Here is a 24,800-nt window from a genome sequence, read left to right on the forward strand (position 1 = left end):
CAGGTGGAAGCTTGTCTTCACTGCCATGGACGATCGTTACAAATAGTTTGTCCACATAATTCTTCAAACTCATCAAATGTTGGCCCTCCATCAAGCAATATTTGCAGGTAAAGTGCTTATTTATGATTGCGCATTTGGTGTGTGCTGCAGTGAAATCTGTAAGGTCGAGCGTTGATTTGACTTTTGAATTGGTAACATGGCCAAACTGTTGCCTCAATCTTTGTTAATTGGTTGCAGAGCAGTGCAAAAGATTAAAATTGTAATATTTGTGCAGTATACATTATTTTACATTATTTGGCATCGGGGGTAATTGCCCACTAATCAACATAATAATTTCGACTCGCACACAGTCTCAGACAATGGATTTGGCAAATTTATGTTGACTGAAGACTTGATGTCGAGCTGATTTTCACGATTCAAGTTACATTCCTGATTTTGTGGTCATCATCACATTTTTGACACTTTGACGTCATCTTTACCTCCTGTGGCGTTGTCAAAAAAAAGTTATTTATTAGAGTCAGTAGTTTAGATGAGCTGATTGAGCTTTTGTCGTCATGGATGATGGCAGTTCAAAGTTGCAACATTAGAGGCGTTCCCATCACCAAAATGTCAAAAGTTTAAAGCAACAGTCCCCAATCACTGGACCATGGACTGGTACCGGTCTGTGGACTGAAAAGCCCGGCAAATAAATGAATGAGTAAACGAATTTGAATAAATAAATAAATAAATAAATAAATAAATAAATAAATAAATAAATAAATAAATAAATAAATAAATAAATAAATACATTTTTGTTGTAATCCTTGCTTCAGGTCTCTGGGATTAACACTGCAAAGAAAAAAAAAGTTGCTCTTCAAATAAAGTCATCGATTTGTAATTAAAACAGTTTCCAAGCAGAGTACTTTGCTCCACTTTATAATAAACAGTATGGGAAAAAAAACCCCAACACAAAACAACTTCCGTATCCACTTGCCGGAGCACTGCTAATCAATATGCTTGCGTAATCAAAGTGGACACTTTGGTCTTGGTATCAGCCCAAGGAATAGACGAACCTCATGCTTCTGAACAAACAGAACAACTGGCTGACAATGAGAGCTCATTACCCGCAGCGTTTACACTCAATCCACGCTACACGGGGAATGTGCACGACAACAAGTATGTGTTAGTGTCGCTGTGCTTCGTGCAGAAAGGGAGCGGTGAGATGTGAGGTCCATAATGATCTCCGCAGCCAGAGCTCACACAACAATTGACTAATGGATGTCACTTGTCAGCGAGAAAATCAGAGGCTTTTTGTTCGAGTGGGAGGGAGGTTTTCTGTTGCAATTAAGAGGCCCTGTGGTCAGGTCACCAATTATCCCGTCATAATGACCTGATGGCTTAGCGGACGCGAGTTATAATACCAAAAACTCTCTCCACTGTCTCTCCATCTCCACACACAGGTTTGTGAAGATCATGGCAATTGGACCACCACTGTATTGTTGGAAAGAGCTACTGCATAAAAAGCACCAGTGATTCAGGTACTGGGTTTAAAAGCTGATTATTTTTATTTCTCTGATGCTTGTTCCTGCAGCGTAGCACACATCTAATCTCGCAGAATCAGTGAATGTGAACTGCATTAATTAGGCCAATGTTTGACGATCTTTTTATGAGCCAAGGTTCCAGTTTTACATTAGAAAATAAGGGTAGTAGAAAACCAAACAAAAGTGCCACCAGAAATCATGATGCTCTTGTCTTGTCAAATTTCAACTTTTTTTCAACTCGATGACTGATGTTGTTGTATGATTGGCAACAGGTGGCTGCAAAGGTTTATTCTACCTCCAGTCAAATTGAAGAACATTTTGCTCACGTCACTTAACAAACATTATTATATTTGTAATTATTAAACAAGTGGGTTTGAGTTAGGATACTTTACCACTGATGATTGAGGGATTTTTTTCCCTGCATTGGGGTATAAAAACTTTTTTTTAACAATTACAGAAAATGTTGCTTCTCAAGTGTTTTAAAAAAGTAATTCTGGTCCTCTTCATATTTTTTTTAAATTTGTTTAATATTTTTATTAAATCATTTAAAAATGCACGGAAAATCTATTAGAATGCACGGAAAATGTACCGTTTTTTTTCGTGTATAGTGCGCCCCCATGTATAGTACGCACCCCTAACAATGGCATGCTGATGCTGGAAAAAAGCTTGTACCCATGTATAATACGCACCCAATTTTTATGAATTTTTTTTAATTTTTTTTTTTTTTTTTTTTAAGTCCCAAAGATCGTCACACACGCAGGGAGGCAATGGGTCCCATTTTTAAAGTCTTTGGTATGGTCTTAACTAGGCTGGATGTCATTTTTTTTGTTGGCGTTGATTTCTCCGACTGCCCCTAAACGCACCACCGCGCTCCGTGCGCACACGGCGGCTCTGTATGGGAGAGACGTTGAAGAGGAATAAAAACACCCTTGGAAACCAAAACTTGCCCCTCGTCGTGACTCGGAGCCGCAACAAATGTTTCGGATTTGTGTAGGGTACATTGTGACAGACGGCAAACTAGCAGGTGATCGAGCGAGCGTCTGATACAAGAGCATTGCGGTCGTATGGAGCGTGTTTGAAATGAACAGCAGAGACGAAAGGAACAAGGCAAAGTGTTGTGAAATAAAATATTACCTGTAATACGCATTTTGTTATTTGCTGATTGAAACTGCTAATTAAACTGTGAATTGAAACTAATAGGTGGAGAACTGAACTCTCGCTCTTTATATAGCTGACGTGTCTTGCGCAACCGTTCTGCGCATCTGTAATGGCGGCCTCCGTATGACGTCCGGTCCGCGATGGAGATTAAAAAACAAACAATATTTGACAATAACACACCATCGAGGATTGCACCATCGCATCAAACGATGTGTCGTCAATTATGAATTTTACTGACTAAGTGTGTTGGGCAGGATGGCTGAATGCGATGCGCGATTGACAACAAACAAGAAGAAAGGTGAGTTTTATTTCGGGGGAGATTTGTCATGTCTCGTCCCCAGTTTTGCTATGTGTCTAGGTTGCCATAGTTTCTGTTCGTGTCACCCCGCTCTTCCTGTGTCACCTCAATCGATGTAACGTGTTTTGTATTTAAGTCCTGTCTGCCCCTCGCTCTCACCGTTGGATCATTGCATGTGTTACTGTCATTCTGTTCCTGTCTTTGGTAATGTCACCCTGTCTTTTTGTTCCACGACTTTGTCGGTCAGTCCTGTTGTTGGTTTTGTTGTACCATGACTTTATTTAAAAAAAAAAAAAAAAAAAAAAAAAATTTTTTCTTTGTACCCATGTATAATACGCACCCCAGATTTTAGGACAATAAATTAGTAAAATATTGCGCACTATACACGGAAAAAAACGGTATTAGAATTAGAATGTATCCGTTTCAAACCCAAAACCAAGTTTCCTTCATGCGTGGCCAGCTAATTTGGCTGCCAAAGAGTAGAACTTGTGAACACAGAGCAGGGAACCTCTTGCCCATGATGTATGAGAGTAAGCACAACTGAATGTTCTGTGCAGATGACTGTTCCCAAATTGAAAGATGTTATATGTGAACCAATATATTCATGAGCAGGGTCATTTGTAACCATAACAAACTGTGGGGGGGGGGGGGGGGATAAAGCCTGCCACAGGCTCTTATGGCGGCGCATCAGGGGGTTCAGTGTCTTGCTCTGGGACACTTTGACAGGGTCACAATGGTCAGGGATCGAACCTCCAACTTGTAGGTTTAAGGACGGCCACTCTACTCTGGCCCCCCCCAAAAAGGCCTGCTGCATCACCTTATGTTGCCTGATAGAGCAAATCTACTACAGGAATGGGCATCTTAAATGCAGGGGTATGCGCACAATTTTTCATCAGTGCTAATGGGGGGGAGGGGGGTGGGGGCACATAGAACCACTTAAACAGCTATATGAGAAAGTTAGTGAGTTATTTTAGGGTTACGGTTCTTTCTCTGATTATTTCTTTCTCAGCCACCATTTTTCTGAAAGGTCGAATTAGAGGTACAAGATGGGTCAGAGAAGCATACTTTTTTTCACCTCGGTGTATACTGACCATTATTTGAACAAATATGGCGAAAGGCATCTTTTTCTAATCCACTATTAAAAACAAGTCATCTCACTTATGAGAAGCAGGATATAATATATAGGTCAACTACATCACTACAAGGATATAATAAGTGGCGGGCTGACTGTCTCTGTTCGTATGAACTTTTCTTGTGAAGTCTGTTGGGATGTATATCACTTTAACTTTTATAAATTAATAATTGACTGAACACAGTCACTTGTAGTTAGGAAATATGTGCGGGAGTAAGAGTAAAAAGCTGAATTGAGATGAAGTGTCATTTTTCCAGGGAGCAGTGATGGGTGTTACTGATTGTCTGCACGTGGGTGCGGCTGGCGTGAGTGTGTGAGTGTGCGGTGTGTGTGGTGTGTGGTGTGTGTGTTTGTGTGTATGTGAGAGAGAGCGAGAGAGAGAGAGAGAGAGAGAGAGAGAAAATGCAGAGAGAGAGAGAGAGAGAGAATGCAGAGAGAGAGAGAGAGAGTGAGAGAGTGCAGAGAGCGAGCGCAAGAGAACAGTCAAATGCAGAGAGGAGCAGGGACAAGAGCAGAAGAGAGCTGTCAAGCTGCAAGGAGGCAACACTGAGACAAATTCATTTTTTTCCTCTTCTTTTTTCTCACCACTTCTCTGACACCCACAGACACACACGCAGCCAACCCAAAGACACAAGCCCACAGATGGTGATGCTACATGCTTACAAGGAGCGCAAAATTATTTTCAGGATTTGGACTCACGTCCTGCAAACTGGGACATCTTTGTGACTTGGACTCACATTCCAATTGGAATTATTTTTCTATTTCTCTGAACTGTTTGTTTATTTATTTTAACAGTGCAACACTGTGGTGCCTCCACTGACACTAAGAGAGTTTGGGCAGTTGTGAACTGCCTGATTTGGTCCGATCCGGAGCCAAGACTGTGACTTAGTGGGTGTTCTTGTGTGTGAGGAGTAGGAGGATGTGTGGAGCGGCAACAGTGGTGCTTCTAGTCCACCTCGGAGCCACCTTAACGGGGGCCTGGAAAGCATCTCAGCCACGACTGCAGTTCACACACTCCGGTAAGAAGAAACATCGTTATGATGGGCTCTGTCTCACATGTCAGTCACTCCATCTCACCACAAACGCTCTTTCCTATTTGTATACAGTATACTGTGTACAGATTATCTAGTCTTTATTTAGTAATCTGAGTTTGAGTTTTTAGACGAATAAAAGCACCTGGTTCATTTCATGTCTACTGAGCGTTACATGACATTTGTGATAACGTCACGCAACAATCAAATACTGAAACATATATTCGAGCACTTGATTTTTTCCCCCCGAATCATAGCTCCTCAGAGGTTTTATTTATTTGAAAATGTCATGGGTGGACAGATCAGGGGTGGAATACTTACTAAATTGATATAGCCCACGGACTGTAGGTTCCCCCACCTAGATGGTTTGTATGAATTAATCTCTGCTGAACTGTTTACAAACCACTTAGCAGTGAAGCTTGACACCTAAAAACACCCACCCCCAGTTGAGTTCTTGACAGCTCCCTCCCACCCACCTTTAGGATTCAGAGTCAAGTGTCTGTGACCATTTCAGAAAGCTTCACCAAAAATAATGTTCTGATGGCAGAAATCCCAGAAGCGCATCACAACCAAATTCATTCTTTCCTGGCCCTGTGCTGATTCAACCTCCACTGTATAATGTGTGATGACTTTGCCACAGCAACTAAACCAGAGAAGATCAGTATAATAGCTGACTTGTAGCGGAGTAGTCCTTGTAACATGTGCACGCTTGCTGACCACACTCCAATCTCATGGGAGCAGCAACTGTCTGGGTTGGCCCTCACTTGAAACAAGTTTGAAGTGTGCCATTAATGACGCTATAATGAATCGGTCTGAGCACAATAATGGTTTGTCACGGCGTTAGAGATGGTCTTCCCAAAAATGTTGATCAAATTCCAAATTATACAACCTCAGAGGCACTTGAAATGAAGGATTTCACTTGAGATTGATAGTTGGCATTTTTATCACAGTGGCAGTTCAGATATTGGGGGATTCTCAGAAATGTTTTATGTTTGAAGCAGAAATACCCTATGTCACGATAAATTCATCTCCCATTCGGAAGAAAAAGCAAAGAGTTCAACAGTGATTTTCACAAAAACAAGTGAGTGAGTACAAAGGTTTGATTGTAGTTTTAAGTTGTAATATCACCATTCGCCACTAGATGGCAGACACAGTTGTGCTTGAACCACCTCTTATACTGCCCTATACTACAACGTGAGTAAGCCTAGTATTTTTATTATTTGGAATGATATGCAGGATAAACATTGTTTCTCAATAATATTAAAACTTTTAAGAAAATGATTTGGTTTGCTGTTCAACAGTTTGTGTGTGAGAGCCCTGTGAAAAAAATCACAGTATGGATATTTTGTTATTTGCTTCAAACCTTTTGTTATTGAGTTAGGATAGGTGCTCTTTTATACATGCATTGATAAATGTGTCAAGAGCCCTTTGCATATGAGCATGTATTTGTCCATATTTAAAATAGCATGTATGTCGTACATGTGGTTAGGAAGTACGTGGACCTACGTGGCCTCCCCCAGCAGCACTACTAAAAAAGTGTGGCCCACTCCAGTATTTAAGTAGTCCATCCCTGACCTAGAAAATACAGACAGATGAAGATGATCGTTGAGCTCTTCCAGGTGGGAATTAAGCTTTAATGATATCTCAGCATGGGAGCAAGCGCTTCACCATTCAGTAAGTGGGGTTGCATGGAGTGGATGGATGGCACTTCTTGCTTTGCATGCATGATTATATATATACTATATACATTTCCACAGAGACCAGCATGTTCATCTTTGCAAAGATTAGAAGCAGAGAATAGATGTGTTGTGATTTGTATTGGCATAATGTGGACTGTGTGTGTGCGTGGGTGGTTGTGGGTGTGGATGCGTTCTGTCGCTCTCTGTGGGAGATCTATGCCGTGGTCATTTCCTTTTCCATCACCACTTTATACTCATCATTTTCTTCCAGCAGATGGAATAGACTTTTTTGCCAGTCATTGTAATTAAAAGTATATTCAGGATGAAGTTTTTATTTCATACATGATATAAATTTGGATTTGTGTTTCATTCTCATTATCAATCAAACTTTATTTTTATGCAAAACGAATACAACTCAGAGTGCTTTACGTGGATTAAAATCAGCCCTCCCACCACTTGTCCACAAGAACACGCAATGATCCCGTATCGATGTAAAAAAACAAAAAAAACAATGATGGTACAGAACATTCAGGTGATTGTGCATATCAATGTGACTGACCTGCTGACTTGCTGGTGGCAATGTGTCATCCTTCTTTAGCCAACAAATTTGTTGAGGCTGAAATTTAAAGCCCCCTCCTCCCCCTGTTAATATAATTGCTGCATCGACAAAATTCCACACAATTGACGAGACACAATCAGCGGATTAGTCACTTTTGTGCCCATCAATTGTAGCTGTTCTTATGAGGGTGCAAATTTCCTTAATTAAATTTGGTTCTGGTCGAGCTCTGTTGTCCTCTAATGCCCAAGAGAAATGTAAGATTAAGATTAAAGAGATCAGAGTGAATGATCATCTTAAGTAGTGTTATTTGAAAATCATTATAGTAATGCAACTTAAAGCGAAACGGCACAATTCTTTTGTTTTTTGTTTTTTACATGAAGGCCCAGCTTGAACTGCGGCCAGGCATAGAAGCAGATTTTTCCACCAGAACAGAAATTCTTTAGCTAAATTGCTGGCTAATTTGCTCATCTTCCACTTTCCCCAAACGAGATCGGTGAGATGCCTATTGAATATATCAGATATCCGACTGAAAATTCTAAATAAAAAAATCGAATAATCGAGTACTCGGATTAAATAAAGAAAGAAAAAAGTTTTTTTCATGATTTCATTTCATTTAACATGATTTCGAAATGTGTGTTGTGTTGATGTTGGTGGCAACAGTTTGTGATGGCAATTTAAATTTAAATTGGGCTCCAACTCCTAGTCGGGAAGAAGAGCCAAGTCAGCCGCTAGGCCACCCTGCACTGCCACGAAAAACTTCAAAAGCATACCAAGGCACTGATGTCTGTGCATTACTGTAATTGGGAAGATTTTATTTTGAAGTTGGCCTTCTCACCACGCCGGCTGTGTGTTACCGTCATGCATAGCATTGCTACGGTTGGCTTGAATGCCTTCAAGACCACACGCACCAAATAAACCAATACTCAAAGCAGAAAAAAGCATTTATTTTTGGCTGCTCGAATTACTCACGTTTTTTTTCACCCCTATAACATACGGAATGCTTTGTCTTCCAGTAAAGTAATCCCTTACAGCACAGAATGTAAAACAGTAACCCCACCAAAGCAATCAATACGTGTCCCAAAAATAAGTAGCAACAAACTCACAGACAGCCTGGCTATAAATTCAAAACACATTTCAGGGCTTTTTGTTTGCATTTAGAAGATTCAACATAAGTGATAAAGTACAGCTAGACTCTAAATTCAATGTATTGTTGATTACATCACATGAGCATGCACATACATTCAAACTCAAAGCTAACACGCTGGACACAAACAATGTGTGTTAGCACGCCTCATCACATTAACAAGAGGCTCATACACACGCACGCACACGCACACACACACATACGCTCAATGCAGATTCAATGCAGATTTTGTGCTGATCAACTAATGTCCAACCATAGCAGAATCATTGCATGAGAACATGATGTCCTCACCACTTCTAAGGTGATTAATAAAGCGGTATTTTTGATTCCGTGAATTGGTCTTGGAATTGGGTTTGTTTTTGATAGAATCGTTCTGTATGAGAATCTCTGTGAGCAAATGAGCTAAGATGTCATTTTTTGACCTGTGACCCGCTGGCTGCTTCTCAGGCAGGGTCTTAAACTAATCCCATTGTCACTTTATGGACAGATGCCCAAAATACAATGTACATTTAAATAAGTGACTTCATCCAAATTGCCCGATAGGAGGGGTTCGTACTGCTTTTGTTCACAAATTCTTGAGGAAAGAAAACAATTAAATTAATGACAGTCTGGTCATAATAGAGATGTTTTGGAAAACCAACACATGGAAGGATTCCAAAACAGCTGTTTCCACGCATCCATCGCAGCCTTACAAATTAGCTGTTTGGATTAACTATAAGGCCATCTTGAAGCTCTGTGGTCCCTGAAACACCAAAGCTGACAGACACACAACCCAGCTGCCATGTTCTCATTTTGACCTCGACAGAAAACCTTAAAGCAACAGCAGCACATCAACAGAATTCAAATTTGTCGTTAAACGACAGTCATCAGCATTAGAACTAATTGTGGTTTTTATTGCTGATTAAAAGCACCTTCAAATCCTAATTAATCAATAAGTTACTGGTCGATGATCATGCCTTTTGATAATAGTAATATTGCTGTGCTCATCATGGTTCATGCTCTTTCCAGTGTGTACCATTAAAGCACAAATGATTCCAGAGTGATATCAGGATATCGAGTGGTTCCATTATTCATTTATTCTTTCAGATGTGTTTCTATCTAGGACAGGTCTTTGCAAGCTCTGTGCTGCAAATTGCTGCTGCGGAGATGCACAATTCACGTGGATGGCGATGTGACACCACAACATTCTCTATTATTCATTTTAATGCTTGTTAGTCCCCAGTGGTCGAACGGCCATTGTTCGTCACTGTTTAAGTGCCCATTTGTGTCAAAACCAGCTGCTGGCTCATGCAAAACAAAAAGTTATGTAAGGAAGGCAACTTTGTATTTGAGGATGTCAATTGAACCAGACAAAAAACAGAAAAATGGAGGTCCCGGAGGTGTCAACTTTTGCCAAACAAGTAAAGCAGCAAACAGTGAAAATGGCTTTTAAGAAAAGTGAAAATGTTAAAGGGAGCGTCAGGACGTTGTCTGTCATAGATGAGCTGGCAGATCTGTCTTTTTCTTTTCACGTAGTACATAGATACGTATAACTTTTTCATGTGAGCAACTGTATCCCTTGTTTTTTGCATGTACAGTATTCAGGAAAGTAGACTCATGGTTTGGTAGCAAAAACAGTGAGCATGCTGTTAATGGTTACTGGAAAATGTTCTGGTGTTAGGAGGCTATCTTTAGCCTAAAGCACACGATAAAGTAAAAATTAAGCCTCACATTGCTGCTAATTCCCTTAAGTATCAATTTAGCACAATTTGCTCCCTCCCCGTATTAGTTATCTTGAGTTGGATCTTTTTCCTCATCTGCTGTTGAGGCCATTCCTTTCTATCAGTCTAGTTTCACCTCTTTTTTTTCAGAAGATCTACACTTAAAAATAATAATAAAAATAATAAGTCAAGCAATTGATACCATAACATCAACATTCAACAAGGAATCCTTGTTTTTGAAAGTTGAATTTGGATTGACACATCTTTAGCGACACTTATCTAGACATAAAGGATTATTTCAGATTCCTTCTGACAAGCATTCTTGTCATTCTGATTGCTCGAGTGAATGCAGTTCACAAAGCACGCTTGAGTGGCGAGCCAGGTGCAAGTCACAAATGGACTGGACGTAGAACAACTTGAGGTTTATGTCATTAGAGTTCTGTGCAGGGGAAAAGCTCCAAACTCAAGAATATCTACTCAGTACCTTTTTGTCCCACAATTTTCAGTCCAAATGGCCAGGACCTTTCAAAAGAATAAATAAAGGTAAATTGAAAAAGAGGAGATGTTTTTGAATAGCCAAGATCCCGCCAAGGTCCCAATCTATGTTCTCTTTGTGGGACATTCTGTTCCACTCAACACATGCAAATCAGCTACAGTAAGTCTTTTTGCCAAATGACATCAGATTTTTTGTTCACTTCAAACCAACACAAATATTTGCTAAAATCCATAAATACCAATCTGACATTCCTGTTGCAACGTAAATGAGGAGCAGCCTCAAGAATACTTGATGATGGGAAGATTTGCCAAGGACACAAAAGGTTGGATGTTGGCCTTCCCTTTCCTGTTTAAAAAGAGATCATCTTATCAGGAAGTCGTCGTACTGTATACGGGGATTTTTTTATCACAAATATTTTGCTCTGACTTCTTAAGCAGCCATTCATCATAAACCTAAAAATGAACCCCTCTTCAAGTCAGTAAATATCCTGAGTAGCTTTACTGGACAGTTTGGCAATTTCCATGGATTTCTCAACTCTGCTTTGAGGCTGAGCCAACAAGTAAATCATCATCATCAGTCTGATAGCTTGTTATTTTTTAAAGAGCACATTAGCTAGTCCACATTACATTTCATTTGTGTATTAGCTTTTTTGTTTTCTTATACTTTTTGTTTTCTGATACATAGAGACAAGGCACCCCATGCTCCACTTAATGCACAATTTTTTTAGGTGTATATTCGAATCAAATTATCCACTCCATTTAAAAAATATATACATATATTTACGGTGTCTGTCACACCTTCAGGCTGTCAAGTACATACCATAGCAACAGGTGGCAGTCTTCAGCAATATGATTATGGACGAAAGTAATTTTGGGAAATGACACAAACATGCCTCCCCCCTGAAAAGAAAAGTCCAAATATTTTGTTTTTAGTAATAAAACATGTTTCACGTGAGTGCAACAAAGAACATTGAAAAGTAAACCAGAAACACCCATGCTTGTTTGGCTTACTAGTTTTCCTACCATGAGAACATTATTTGTTCATTCAAAACACCTTCTCATTTTAAATCATTCTCTAGAAATTTGTTTTAGTGAGTAGACACCTACCACACCAGCCGTCATTTGCAACAAATGTGAAAGTGAGGCTTTCCTATAATAACAATAGGCTAGGCTTAAAATTTGACAAGTTTATGCCATGCTTCACAGGGAGCCAAACTGCACAGTCTGATGATGATGGTGATGATGATGAATAATCACACGAGCTGAGGTCAAAGTTCAAGCCGTGTACAAGGGCCTGGTCTGTTGGTGACACAGTCCAGACATGCCGTCTGTAGGTTTGGTCTGCTGTTGACTTCAGTGTGTGTGCTAGTATCAATGTGAGCTCACGTGGGATATTAATAAGCCATGAGTCAGAAATACAGTAGTTGCGAGTTGTGTTGGACTCATTCTATAAAATGAGAATAATGAATATATTAAATACTATTTTCTTCAATTTGGGCAAATCTTTCTTATAACTTTGTAATCTTTTTTTTTATTGTATCTCTGTGCCCTGGAAGTGAAAGAGGCCTTTTTGTTGTCATTGTTGTAATATTCAGTCAGAGGGTGAAACAGTACTACAAACTGCATCATATCTGTCATTACAGACATTGGAGGCATTGCACATACACAGAAACGATCAAGCTTTGTTAATATTAGTCTCATGTAAGGCAGCAATGATCAAAACTAATTGGACACTTCAAACGGTATTGTGACCTTTTCCAAAATGGAACACCGGGAGGTAGCAGTACTCTAGGATCAACAATGCTAATTTGAATGAACACTTTCGTAGATAGCCACCTCTAGTGCAGTTCTTAATGTGGTAGTTAGGATTCATACATTATTTACAGAGAAATTACATCCTATAGATGGAAAGTGACCAAAAACATGCATCTTGTGTTGAAAAGAAAGCCTCGGAAACAATGAAGACATACAGTTACGTTTTAATTGCTTGTTTTTTTTGAAAGGGCCTTTTGGCTCTGTAGACGTTCCCAGGCTTCTTCTGCGAGGTTCCTGTTGTAATTGCACTAGTAATTGGCAAAGTGATAACCCCATTTCCACAGGAAACATGCCCCGGTTTCCTCACCCACCCCCGCTACCAGTACCCCTCCAGTAGTGGCGTAGCCAGCAAATTCCACCCCCAGGGAATGCTGCACCAGACACTGGAGTTCCCTCGGGCCCGGTGAATAGACCAGCAGGCGGACGAAGATACACACAGAGACAAAATACACACACACACACGCACACATACACACACACGTTGTTAGGGTAATTTCTCAGATAAGTGATAGTGCTAATAAGTGTGTCTGCCCAGATGTCGAAATAGTAAATGGTAAACAAGATTTCTTTTTTTTTTTTTTTACATCTGAGACACGCTCCAATGATAACATTATGGAAAAACATGGCTTTGCCCATGACCTTGAATCCCATCAAGCACCTAGAACAGAGACCATACCCCCTATCAGGTCCATCATTGACCTCTGACAAAAATTCCCAGAGACACACGGCAACATCTTCCCATAAGAAACATGGTCTTAGATTAGTATAGCACCAACTGCCCAAATATTTGTCTATACCTCGTATTTGTACAGAATAATTATGGGTGGACCTGCAGATGCGTTTTCATGCCTGTGGATTTAGAAATTCGTAAATATTCCTTTTAAGAAATAATCACGGACATGTGTACATGACCTCAGAATGGTATACTGTATCGCAGAATACTGGACCTGCATGTCACAGTCAAACCTTCACCAATTCCATCATGATGGAATGTGCTAACTTGTGTTACGCTGTTCAATTGGAAAACTGTGCAAAGTTTCCTTCCTCTAAATGTATCACTCTTGGTCAAATTAAAAGAAAAACAAATCCAGTACTGCTAGTCTGCTACCCAAATTAGGAAACGTCCCACTTGTTCTTGACTGTGTCGATGAAGTCGTCAGCGCCGCTCTGATGCATTCAAGACATGCCGGCATGGAAAAAGTAGTGTTGACACTCGCCATATGCTTCATAGCTTCTGAGCTGAGTTTTTCCGCCTCATTGCTTCATCGTTGCCGTCACCGTGACATCCCTGCGCTTTAACTGGCGGCATCTGCATGTGACAGTCACGGTTCACTTCCAAACCTGGTAAATGTTTGTGTCAGAGAAACAAATACAGATTTTTTTAAGAAATTGGCAATGGTGTCTTATGCAAATACACATTAGGCTTTGCAGATATTTTAAAGAAAGACAACAGGACAAGTGCAGAAGGTAACTTAAGGTACTTGCAAACACAGCATGTGTTGACCTCTTTAATGTCATGCCTGCTTGTTATGGACAGTAATTTGCCGTATAAACACAGACCACATTAGTTGTTTCTCACAGCTTTCACAAATAACTTCCCCATATACTGTTGCTATGGTTGCTTAAATTATCTTTATCCTTATTTATTTATTTTTTGGATTTTTTTTGTCTAACTGTTCAAGCATTGACACTTTTGTTTAAGTCACATTAATGCTTAAACACTGCAGCAGTCGACAATAATTCTGATGCCACATTTTTCACCCATTAACTGTCACTTAAGCGTAAAAATAAGTAGTGCACACAAAAATAGTGCAAACACGAGACTGAGTGCTTGTGACTGACTTTCTGGCCCTGCCTGTCACCCGGCGTCATTCTCACAGTGTCGCGCGTTAATTGAAACAATTGTGTCATGTTCTTGTAGGATGTTGGCGTGTGAAAATGTTTTCTTTTTCCTAACATCTGTGATGTGACAAGAAGGCAGATAGATAAACATAAACCAAAAGTGTCATTTGAGGCCACATGGCCCAAATACAAATGTGTTTGTTTACAGGGCTCACTGATGAAATTGCAATAAAACCAAGAGCCATAATCGAAATTGCAGGACAACAAGCAGTGCTTGCGAAAGACACTATAAATGAAGCATTGCGAAGTAACCAAGACGCCCTGACCAGCAAATCATTGTTATCAGGCGTAAGGGAAAGGCAATGTTTTCTTTCAACTAAAATCAATACCATAAAAATGAAAAACATGATGTCACAATTAATGATTTAAAACACATTAATTTTGATGGGACAACTACTCCCCTTCACACACCAAAAAGATGGGCACAATGATAATGCTGATTCTGTATCCACTGAATGATTTTTTTTTTTTTCAACACAATAGCTATAAATTATTATTCAATCGTTAAAATACTTGTCGATTCATTTTGACACCTCTAGTACTTGTGTGTGCGTGTGTGTGTGCACGCGCGTGTGCAGGAATGCTCTTAGCTGTATCACAAGCCACACATTTACTAATCACGTTGAGGCCCATCTGAGTTCCCATGACCAGTAGTCTTTAATCTAATGTCCAGCATGTATAAAACTGTTGACCCCTAATGTGAAATGAACACTCATGAACATCGAGTGGACACTCACTGAGGCGTATACTGTATGGACATGGACAAGCTTAAACTAATATAAAGTGGCCATTCATGCATTTCCCACTCTGCATGTCTGCCTTTGTGTGCTTGCATGTCTTAATAGGCGATGGCCTTTAGGATTATGTCTTGGTGCGTCCGTTCCTTTATATGTGAACTTTGATTCAGAGTGACAGGGGTCAGAGGGCAATTGGCTCAGATCAAAGGTCATGACCCTCATTGACCCTGCTGTCAACTTGAAGTTGATAAGGAAAGCTGGACTCAGTGGGCATACTTGTGTGCAAGTCTGCCACATTGCTTGTTTTCCTTGTGGACATTATATATTATTCTTATGATTCTGACACCTGACTGTGAGGCCTTTCCGTGTGGAGTGTTTTCACCATAGCTGTGTAGGTTGTTCACACCACAACCCAAAATATCCAAGGTCGAATTCCTCTCAAAGAATAGTATGAGAATAATTTAGGAAAGAAGAGCTATATCCACCGATATTTAATTTCTCCAAGAATCATTATTGTGCTTATAACGAGATGAACACAAAACCACAAGTTCAGAACAATCAAATAAATTCTCCCATTCCATTTAATACCAGAGCTATCGATGATTTGGTCATTAATTTCCTCATCCGTTTAATCAGCGATATTTAGTCAAATGTTCAGACAGTGTCATTTTTGCCAACCACAATTTTGTGGTTGGAGAGGGAGCGGTATGGAGGGTCAGCAAGGCCAAGAGCCACCCTTCGACCAACCACTCACACCCGCTCGCAAATTATGCCGGCATGGCTGCTGTTGCCACGGCAACATTCCCAGGAGTAAGGGTGGGGCGGATGGAACTGCTGGTTTCACGACTGAGTCAGTAGCGTGCGCAACCGTGCGCGTGTGTTTGTGTATGAATAAGCCATTCATGACGGTGAGTTCAAGATGGCAGGCATTTGACCGGGCTAAATTGTCGACAAGAATCTGTGTTTGTTTAGGATAAAGAGGGCTAGACGGATTGCAACCAGTCTGACAGATTTGGCTTGTGTCACACTCAAAGATCTTCAAGTATTCATTAATTGCTAATGAGCCTCCAACATCAGAAGTAATCTAACTTACATTTCTTAATAGTTGTATCTTGTCATGCACCTCATTAGAAGCAAACAGTGACCAATAAATGCTGCATAGCTACTTCCTGTTTGGCTGCTTGGTAACCAGAACTAAATGTGGGCAAGCTTAGACTCAGACTCAACTTTATTCATCCTGTGGGATTGCTCCCTTAGGAAATTCTGGTTCCGGTAGCACACACAGAAATGGCACAAAAGAGAACATTACACATGAGTTACAAAGAAAGAGGAGTGTAATAAATAAAGCGCATCGGAATAGTAATAAATAAAGTGGTGAGTAAGAAATAACAATAACAGCCAAAACCAAGGAAATTGTGTGAGTGCAGCGTGAATAGAGAAACCGTTTATGAAAATGATGACGGCACACAGTATTATTGAGTTCATTTTTTACAATCCTACTCATTGAAATAGCATTTTTAGGATTCTGATGGTGTGAGTGGGATCTGGTTTGGTTTGGCCCCCGCGATCCTATTGGGATGTTGATGTTCCCACTGCAGAGGTGGTTTTGGGTTCAATTAAGCTGAGCTTTTATATTGAACAAAGCAAGGTCGAGCTGCTCTTGTGGCATGCGCACTGTAATTCAGATGACTTGCTGGATGCTTGCGTATGCACATCCAGTACGGTTGGTTCCCTGTGAAGAGACTGGCTTTCATAAGACGTATGCCTTCAACTGGAAATGTGAAACTGTACTTTGGATATATGTATGCTTGTTATAATAAACCAAAATAAAGTACACTGCAACTGACAAACCCGCTAAAAGCACCACCAAACATTTACAAAATCGACATTTGGTGTTTTTTTGCCATCATGAAGTCCCATGAAGAAATTTATTCGGCTGTTTCAAGTTTAGGTGTGAAACATGCTGACTCACCGACATGACCAAATAGTCCCTCTCTGTTTATATCCTGCAATTACAAAACGCCTCTTATTGAGTAGGCCCGCTTGAGCATATTCAATTTGGGTGAGAATCAAATCCCACGACAAGGGTACTGTATACCTTATGAGTGTTTCCAAGGCGGTCATGTTTTCATCGCAATTTGTGGGATTACGCAAATGCCACTAAAATATTTTCCAAGTAACACTGTGGGCAGTGCGGAATACACCATTAAAAATATTGCCATATTGGGTGTGGATCTTTTGGTTAATACTGCGACAAACATTTTCTTTTTCTCTCTCTCTCGCTCTCTTGGTGAATATTTTGTTTTCAAAATAATCCTTATTTCTGATAGGCATGTAAATAGATATTGTCATCCATCTTTGTCCAAGTATTATGTGGGTAACCTTGAATGTTTGTCATTTCCATGATTCTATATCTGAACGAAACAAGAATCACGATCCCATTATTCAGGCTATTTATTCCCCCCACTGTTTTTAACGACTCTGAAAACAGCATACAACTGAGCTATTTATCACTCTGACTATTTGCAGAAATACCTGGTGAGTTTCCCTATTGAGCTGAAGCAAAGGGTCACCAATCTTGTTTTTCTTTAGCTCCAACATCTTTTCTTCCTGTTGTTTTGGCTGATTATGACATCTCAACAGCTCCATCACAAGAGATAGTTCTCCTCAGCAACATTCTCATGCTGGGACAACACAGTGACTGTTTAAAATGTGGAAATAGCTCTGATTTTTTTGTTTCACCTCTGCCAAGCAGAAGTGTTTTGATTGTTTTTTAGTATGCTGTCATAGCCGTAGTTCAGCTTTTTGCAGCTTTTCTCTTTTGTTGAACGGGTACTAGTGTTAAAGCATACAGCACGCTCCTGAATACACTTGCATTGCATTCTTACAAATGGCTTTCCACATTTCTCCGTAGTTTTAATATACCAATTACCTCTCATAATAATGTCCTTTCCCCCTCTTTCTATGTTTTTCAATTTGGTATTGTGATGTTCTTCACAGTCACCCTGGCTTCCTTGTCTTCCCTCATTCATCAACCATCCAATCATTATTTATCATCCCATTAGCCTTCTTTATTATCTCCCCCTATCCTCTTCAATACACCTATTCATGTATCGCTTTGTGCTCTCTCATTACTCTACGTTATTACACTCGGAGTCGGTTTTTGGCTTGAGCCATGTGGTGCGGCTTCCCCCTCAATACCCCTCCATGCTGATCATGCCCCTCGCTGCCATCTCCTTCACAATCACCTCCTGTCGTCTCTCATTCCCGTCCACCCAGCTCACCGTCATCCATCACTATTTCATTATCTCCTCCATCAGGATTGCTTTCTCTCCACAGTTGCTCTTTCCCTCATCTGTCCATCACCATGTCATCTTTCGGCATTCTCATCTCGTAACGGTCTTACAACTATCAGACCGGTTTCATCTGGCTGTCACTTTTCACCATGTCAGATTGTCCACTTTTTTTTTATCTTACCTCTCTGCTGTGCCTCCACCTCCTCTTTTTCCCCATCGACCTATGTACGCTTGAATTTCACTCACATTCGCGAAAATGACAAAAAGAGAAGCACACTTCTTTTTTTTAACTAATAGAATAGAATCATGAAGCACAATGGCCCTTTCAAAGCTTGGTTCAATCACATAAAGGCCAAAAGAAAAATAGAGGACTCCTGTAGGTTCTGATTATTGCTTCTGTGTGACAAAGTTACAGCACAGCTAGGAAAAGTAAACAAACCCACAGCAGCTCCCAGCATGTAGTTGCTTAATTGGACTGCATTGCAGAAGATTGTCATTCCGCCAGGTGAGACACTGCCACTCATTTGGCAAGAAACCAGACAAAAACAGCAATTAACACTTCACTAAGTTTCATGTTTTTCTTTTGAAAACAGTTGAAACAATGCATAAATATAAATGTGAACAATATAAACATAAATCAAAGTCGAAGTCTGCTTTATTGTCAATTTCTTCACATGGCAAGACACACAAAGAAATATGTGGACACACACACACACTCACACTTTGCTCTTACCTATAACAATTAGACTACCGTATTGTCCAGACCATAAGTAGAAGTGAGTGGTAGTTTTTGCACAAGCTTTGAACTCTTACCAGTGCGTCTTATCTATGGATTTCTCATGATTTTTATGATATTGTATGATTTGTGCATAAATCTTATCTATGAAATACCTGCGGTTTATAGTCCAGTGTGCTTTATATATGAACAAAACAAGATTTCCCCCTAATTTTAGCTGGTGCGGTTTATAGTTCAGAAATCCAGAAGAAACGTCTTTTTGTTTTCTTTGAGGCATTTTTGGATCAATATTTAATCCTTCTCATTGCTGGTTGTCTGCCATTAGGGGGTCAATCTACAAACAGGTACGGCTTGTCTGCGTGTGTGGGGGGGGGGGGGGGGGTTGAGCATCCTGGAAATCTTGTCTTCATTTAAACGCAATCGTGGGAAATGAGAATTTTTGGCGACAGTCCTTGAGACATAATGAAATGGATAATGATTAAGGGAACCTTTGAAAAAAGTGCATGATGTTCCCGCAGAGGTTCCTTGAGCACATAGTGAACAAGAATAATTTAAACTACCTGTCGCTACACTTTAAAAGCAGTTGAGTCAAAAGTAACCCTAAACCTAATCATAATCCCCAAATGATTAACTTATAAAACAACCCAGAAATTGGGCTTTTTTGCAGTTCATTTATTCCTTACTTAAAATTCTGTTTAGCAGCACATTTCCACCAAGTACACCAGTTCAGTTCAACTTACCATGATGCATTTTGGATCTGTAACACTTCATCTGGATTCTGGAGGAGTCAGCTTTAGTGTTGCTGTATGAACTAAGAACAGAAATGGTGTCAAACAGCAATGGTGTCAAACTCAAGACCCAGGAGCCAGATTCTGCCCACCACATCATTTGATGTGGTCTACATGTGATCATACATTTATATAGGTTCACAGTCAGAACTGCTCTTCGAGGGTAACTATTAATTACCAGAAAAATTACCCCAAAAAACTTGTATGACACCTCGTGATCTACAGCAAATGGCCTGACCATTGTGGTGCGACACAGTGTGGTTTGCCAATCCAATGTCACTTTTGTAGTTGATGGGCCACAGTCTAGAGCCACAGTTAAATTACTGTACCACCCGAGATATTTCACAACCACTTTCAATCGTTGAAAAAGCAAACACAAAAACAATTTCATACATACTGAACTTAACTGGATTTTACTGCAGCCTTGTGAAAATTAGACCTCCACTTGACTTTACTTGAAGAAACATCTTCCAGGTATTAATCAAAGTTTAAAGTATCTAAACTGGCTGTTAAAAAGAACCATGTGTGTCATTGCATAACAAGTTTCTGCCTTTTGCTGTTATGTGGAGTTTGTACAAAGGCCTTTTGCTCTTAGTTTTACAATTTGGTGCAAATTTGAGTCTATAAAAAATATACTGGTAGGTGAAATATGAAGTATTAACACAAGACAGATGGATGTGCATTGCCTGCACTTGCTCGGTTAGCCGCTGATCACCAGTGCAGTTCTCATAGTTGACATGTCAGATGACAGCTGCGTGAAGATACACGACGTTGTGCTTTAGCCGTTTGTTTATTATTCAGTATGGTTTGCTCGTGTCTGAATCTTTTTTGAGCCTTAAAATTTGAATGTGTAATTTATTATGTGTAATTCCATGAATAAGGTCAACTGAGACTTAACTAGTGTTTTAATAGGAATGTGTGAACGTCTGAATTAACAGTTATGGATTATGTTCTGCCTAAAACTAATCTTACTGAGTCAACAATACCAACAAAATATCTGCAGTTGCCTTCATTGTAATCATTCTGGTTAATGCCTATGTGGTCCTTCCTCAATAGAACTGATCCAGAATGGGCGCTTGCTGACGCTGCCCTTGGACGCGGGAGATCTGCACTCTCTGCTGCCTGATGAAGATGGGATGCATCTTTATGTGGCTATGAAAGATAATCTGTTGTCGACCAGCATGGATGACATTACACAGAACCCCCGCAAGGTAGGTGTTTGTATTGCAAAGTATGATGAGGCACACACAAACATGACTGCCGATTTAGACTTTTGGGCAACATTTTGGTTTACAGCCCACATGTGCTTGGGCGTGACTGGCACATCTTGATTCTTGTGTGTGTGCGTGTGTGTGTGTGTGGGGGGGTTGTCACACACAATTGCGCGATAGGGGGTAGAAGGCAGTCTCAAGTACTCACTTCACCGCAGCCAACTTTATGTCCCCTGCAAGTGAACATCTGGGGGTTCCTTGTAGGGGTACGCGTCAATCTCCTGCATGGACTCGTGCAAATTTGTTTATGCTTTTGCCATGTTGATTGTGTAACTCTTTTGCACTGAATTTGAAGAGAGTGAGAGCAGCCACTTCCATTGGCTAGGAGCAACTCGACCAAAAGAAAGAAAACCGCACCTTGTACTAGACTAGCACTGGGCCGGAAAATAAGGCCTGTGAGTCAGAATTTGGAAGTAGCGGTGATTGATATGTACCGTAAAACACACCCCTCTGACTAATACTTTTTTTTTCATTGTCCTCTGCTTGCCATCGTATTAAATTTGTTTCTTCATTCCACATGCAGGTACTCATAAAATGAACCAAAGGAATTCTGGTATTTTCCAGATTCTCATCTCTCCAGCTTGGCTTGTAGCCATGTTTGAGTGCAAGTTATGTTGATGTTTGATAAAAGAATCTCGGCCAAAAATGGTAATTGGTGTCAACTTTATCTATTCAAGTGATGCATTTTGACTGCTCGGAGATATTTTGGGTCCAGAAGGAGCTCAGTTTGTCCCGAGTTGTTTGTAGTCTTTTCCACTTGTTTGTTTTGTATCTGCTGAGTGGCTGTTGAAAATCTCAAGCTAACAAATGACAGATGTCTTGAAATTGCTAAATTTACAGGTTGTGAATGCAACATACATGGCACCATCCTCACAATCTTTCCCAAAGCAATGGTCTGAAAGCCATTCCTTTTTAGTGAAAATGGAAGGAACTGTGACAACCCTTTGCAGTCGTCACAGTTCTAAAAATAATTTCTACAAGACTGTGTCGTGCGTTTGTTCGGAAGTTTTGTGTGCTTGGACCCAAGTGCATTACAATCTCTCATCTACTTACTGCATTCCAAATGTCTTTGTTTGGGTCCAGTGAAGTTCTTCTTCTGGACCTTGTTTTGCACAGGCAGACAACAACCCTTGCCAAAATTGTCCCCACAGAAAACAATGTCCAACAAGTATTGCTATGTCAGTAAACAACTCACTAAGTGGGATGTAAAGCCCGACTTTTTAATTTCTTTTATTCACAATTTAATTCATCCTTTTGTCTAGATGTCGTTCTTTGTTTCGCATCAACGTAGAATGAGGAGAATCTGCTAACATGTTTGTATAAATCTGTGTCTATTGTTTGTTTTTATATAAAAGCAAACACTTAAGTTATTGTGTTTTTCTTTGCCTTTTCCCAAATAGTGTAGAAAAAAGATATAGATATCACTCTTCAATTTGACGCCAGTCTCAACACCCTGAGGCAGGATGTGCTGAGTGAGCCCTGCCCTTTCCTGGCCAAGATCCTGAGGATCACATTTCTGTCTCTCCCCGGTTACACTGATATTCATGCCACCAAATGTTTGTAATCGAATCAATTTAGAAAAGATTCATAGCCAGATTTAATGCTCATGAACACAAACCTAGGCCTTAAATCTCTTGACATTTGTACGTGTCAGTAGTTCTTTGGTTGAGCTTTAACATGCAGACAGACGTGATGATGGCTCTGCCAGCCCGTTAGGATGTGTTCGGGGTCACAGCAAGGACAGAGACAGCGCTGCACTGTCGCAGAAAAACAATACTTGCGTCAGTGAGACGTGCATGCGGGTAGAGAGCCTAGCAAGCAAGCAGGCGGGCGGGCTGGTAGGCAGTGCACAACCAAAGAGTTTGCTGGCTGACCAGCCACCCACTCTGCCAGGCAGGCAGCCAGCCAGCACCAGGATAGATAGTCACATCCAAGACATAACTCATTTCTGTGCTGGCTAGAAAGTCATGTGCCATATTTATAGTCTGTTTATGAGCTGTTCCAACTTGTCTGCAGTATTTTTCCTCCCTTCCCTGTGGTGGTACAACCCCCCCCGTGTTGCTACATTCTCATCATGACCGTTCATCTTCTCTGTTGACATATAGACTTTTCTTCTTTTCAGGACTCAGTGTAATAATTAGTAACTTCTTTTCACATGATGTGAGGTTAACCACATATTTTGGCAAGCTTAAGTGTTAAAATGCAACATCTACAGTTTTAGACAAGCGACATATTCTTCCAAGGATATTTCTATCAAACTTGGTGAAAATCTGCCCACTCTTCACATCATACAAAGTAGTCAAATCATTCATCAACAATTTAAGCAAACTGAAGACCTTTATTTCTTATACTAGGCAACTTAGGAAGAGAAATGTTAGATGATGTCAAGTTATCGTTAGTATGAAACGAAAAAGGATTCTCAAATATTATAGATTGAATGTTTGTGAGAAGTTGCATAGTAATATAGACAAGATAAACACAAAATTGATTTGATTTGTTAATTAGGTTTTGGACAATGTGCAGCGTGTGCAAGGGAAGATGTTTCACATTCCTATTGTGTGCATAACAATTATTCTAAGTCCGATGCTCATAACCTAATGTGCAAATATTGAAAAATAATTGGCAGTAATAAGGTTATGCCGACAACAAGTACACATTGTATATTTGATGACAATGAAACCTTAACATCATTTGGCACTTACTGTTGGTAATTCTAACACAGACATTATTTTATCAATGTCGAAATGCTTATACCGTGTGTTATACTGTTAGACCTCATCAGCTCAGGTTTGTTGTCGTTATGCCGGATACATTTGGTGCCTTGGTATGTTTGGTCTTTGGTTATGCTGCTGACAAAGGTTGCCCTTATTTAGCTCTGCTGGTAACTACTGTACAGTTTGCCATGTACACTCCATTTTAACTTTTCAATTTAAGTTGGAATTTAAATGTTATTCAGACAGCATTATAATCATTGACACAATTCAAAAGATAGCAGCAAAGACAATCCAAACAGATACATACGTATATAGATATATCTACATATAGAGAGAGTCCCTAAGAATCCTTGACATGCAGAAGAAACAAATTTGCTCATGTCATGCCGCAGGTTGAGGCTGCGGGTCGTTGACAGTCACTTCCCTCAATGAGGTACATTTCCAATGAATGACATTTTGGCATAGTGAGAATCCTCTGGCGGTGGTCCATGCTGGTTCCTGCCAGTGTGTGGTATGTGGCGATAAGGCGGACTGTGGTTTCTAATCTAATCGGCTATCCATCAGGCAGCACTGCAACTACATCAGGGAGCCATTACTTGGCATCCAAGATTGTTTCCTCACGGCACCCTCACTTGTCAGGACATCACTTTGGCACAATTTTTGCCACGTTTTCAGTTACAATGATTACATTGGAAATGTTGAATGGACTTAGACATTATCAACCCACAAACATCATTTTATGAATTTCATACATAGATGGCACCAGTTATCATATGTTGTGATAAACATTGAACTGTATAAACCTTTGTGTGGATAAGCTTAACT

The 24,800-nt window shown here is 40.1% G+C and overlaps 1 protein-coding gene across 2 annotated transcripts in view; it reads left to right on the plus strand.

The window, feature by feature from the left end:
- The first annotated feature begins 4,426 nt into the window (after nt 1-4,426).
- The window catches only part of sema3h (sema domain, immunoglobulin domain (Ig), short basic domain, secreted, (semaphorin) 3H), a 40,628-nt gene continuing 20,254 nt past the window's right edge, over nt 4,427-24,800 (plus strand). The window contains exons 1-2 of one of the 2 annotated variants that reach the window (XM_061270866.1): nt 4,427-5,127; nt 21,047-21,201. In XM_061270866.1, the coding sequence (XP_061126850.1) occupies nt 5,028-5,127; nt 21,047-21,201 (255 nt within the window). In that variant the 5' untranslated portion in view covers nt 4,427-5,027. The remainder of the gene's footprint in view (nt 5,128-21,046; nt 21,202-24,800) is intronic. The other variant, XM_061270857.1, reaches the window with a different exon arrangement.

This window comes from Syngnathus typhle, linkage group LG2 (assembly GCF_033458585.1).
Source record: "Syngnathus typhle isolate RoL2023-S1 ecotype Sweden linkage group LG2, RoL_Styp_1.0, whole genome shotgun sequence".
NCBI lineage: Eukaryota > Metazoa > Chordata > Actinopteri > Syngnathiformes > Syngnathidae > Syngnathus > Syngnathus typhle.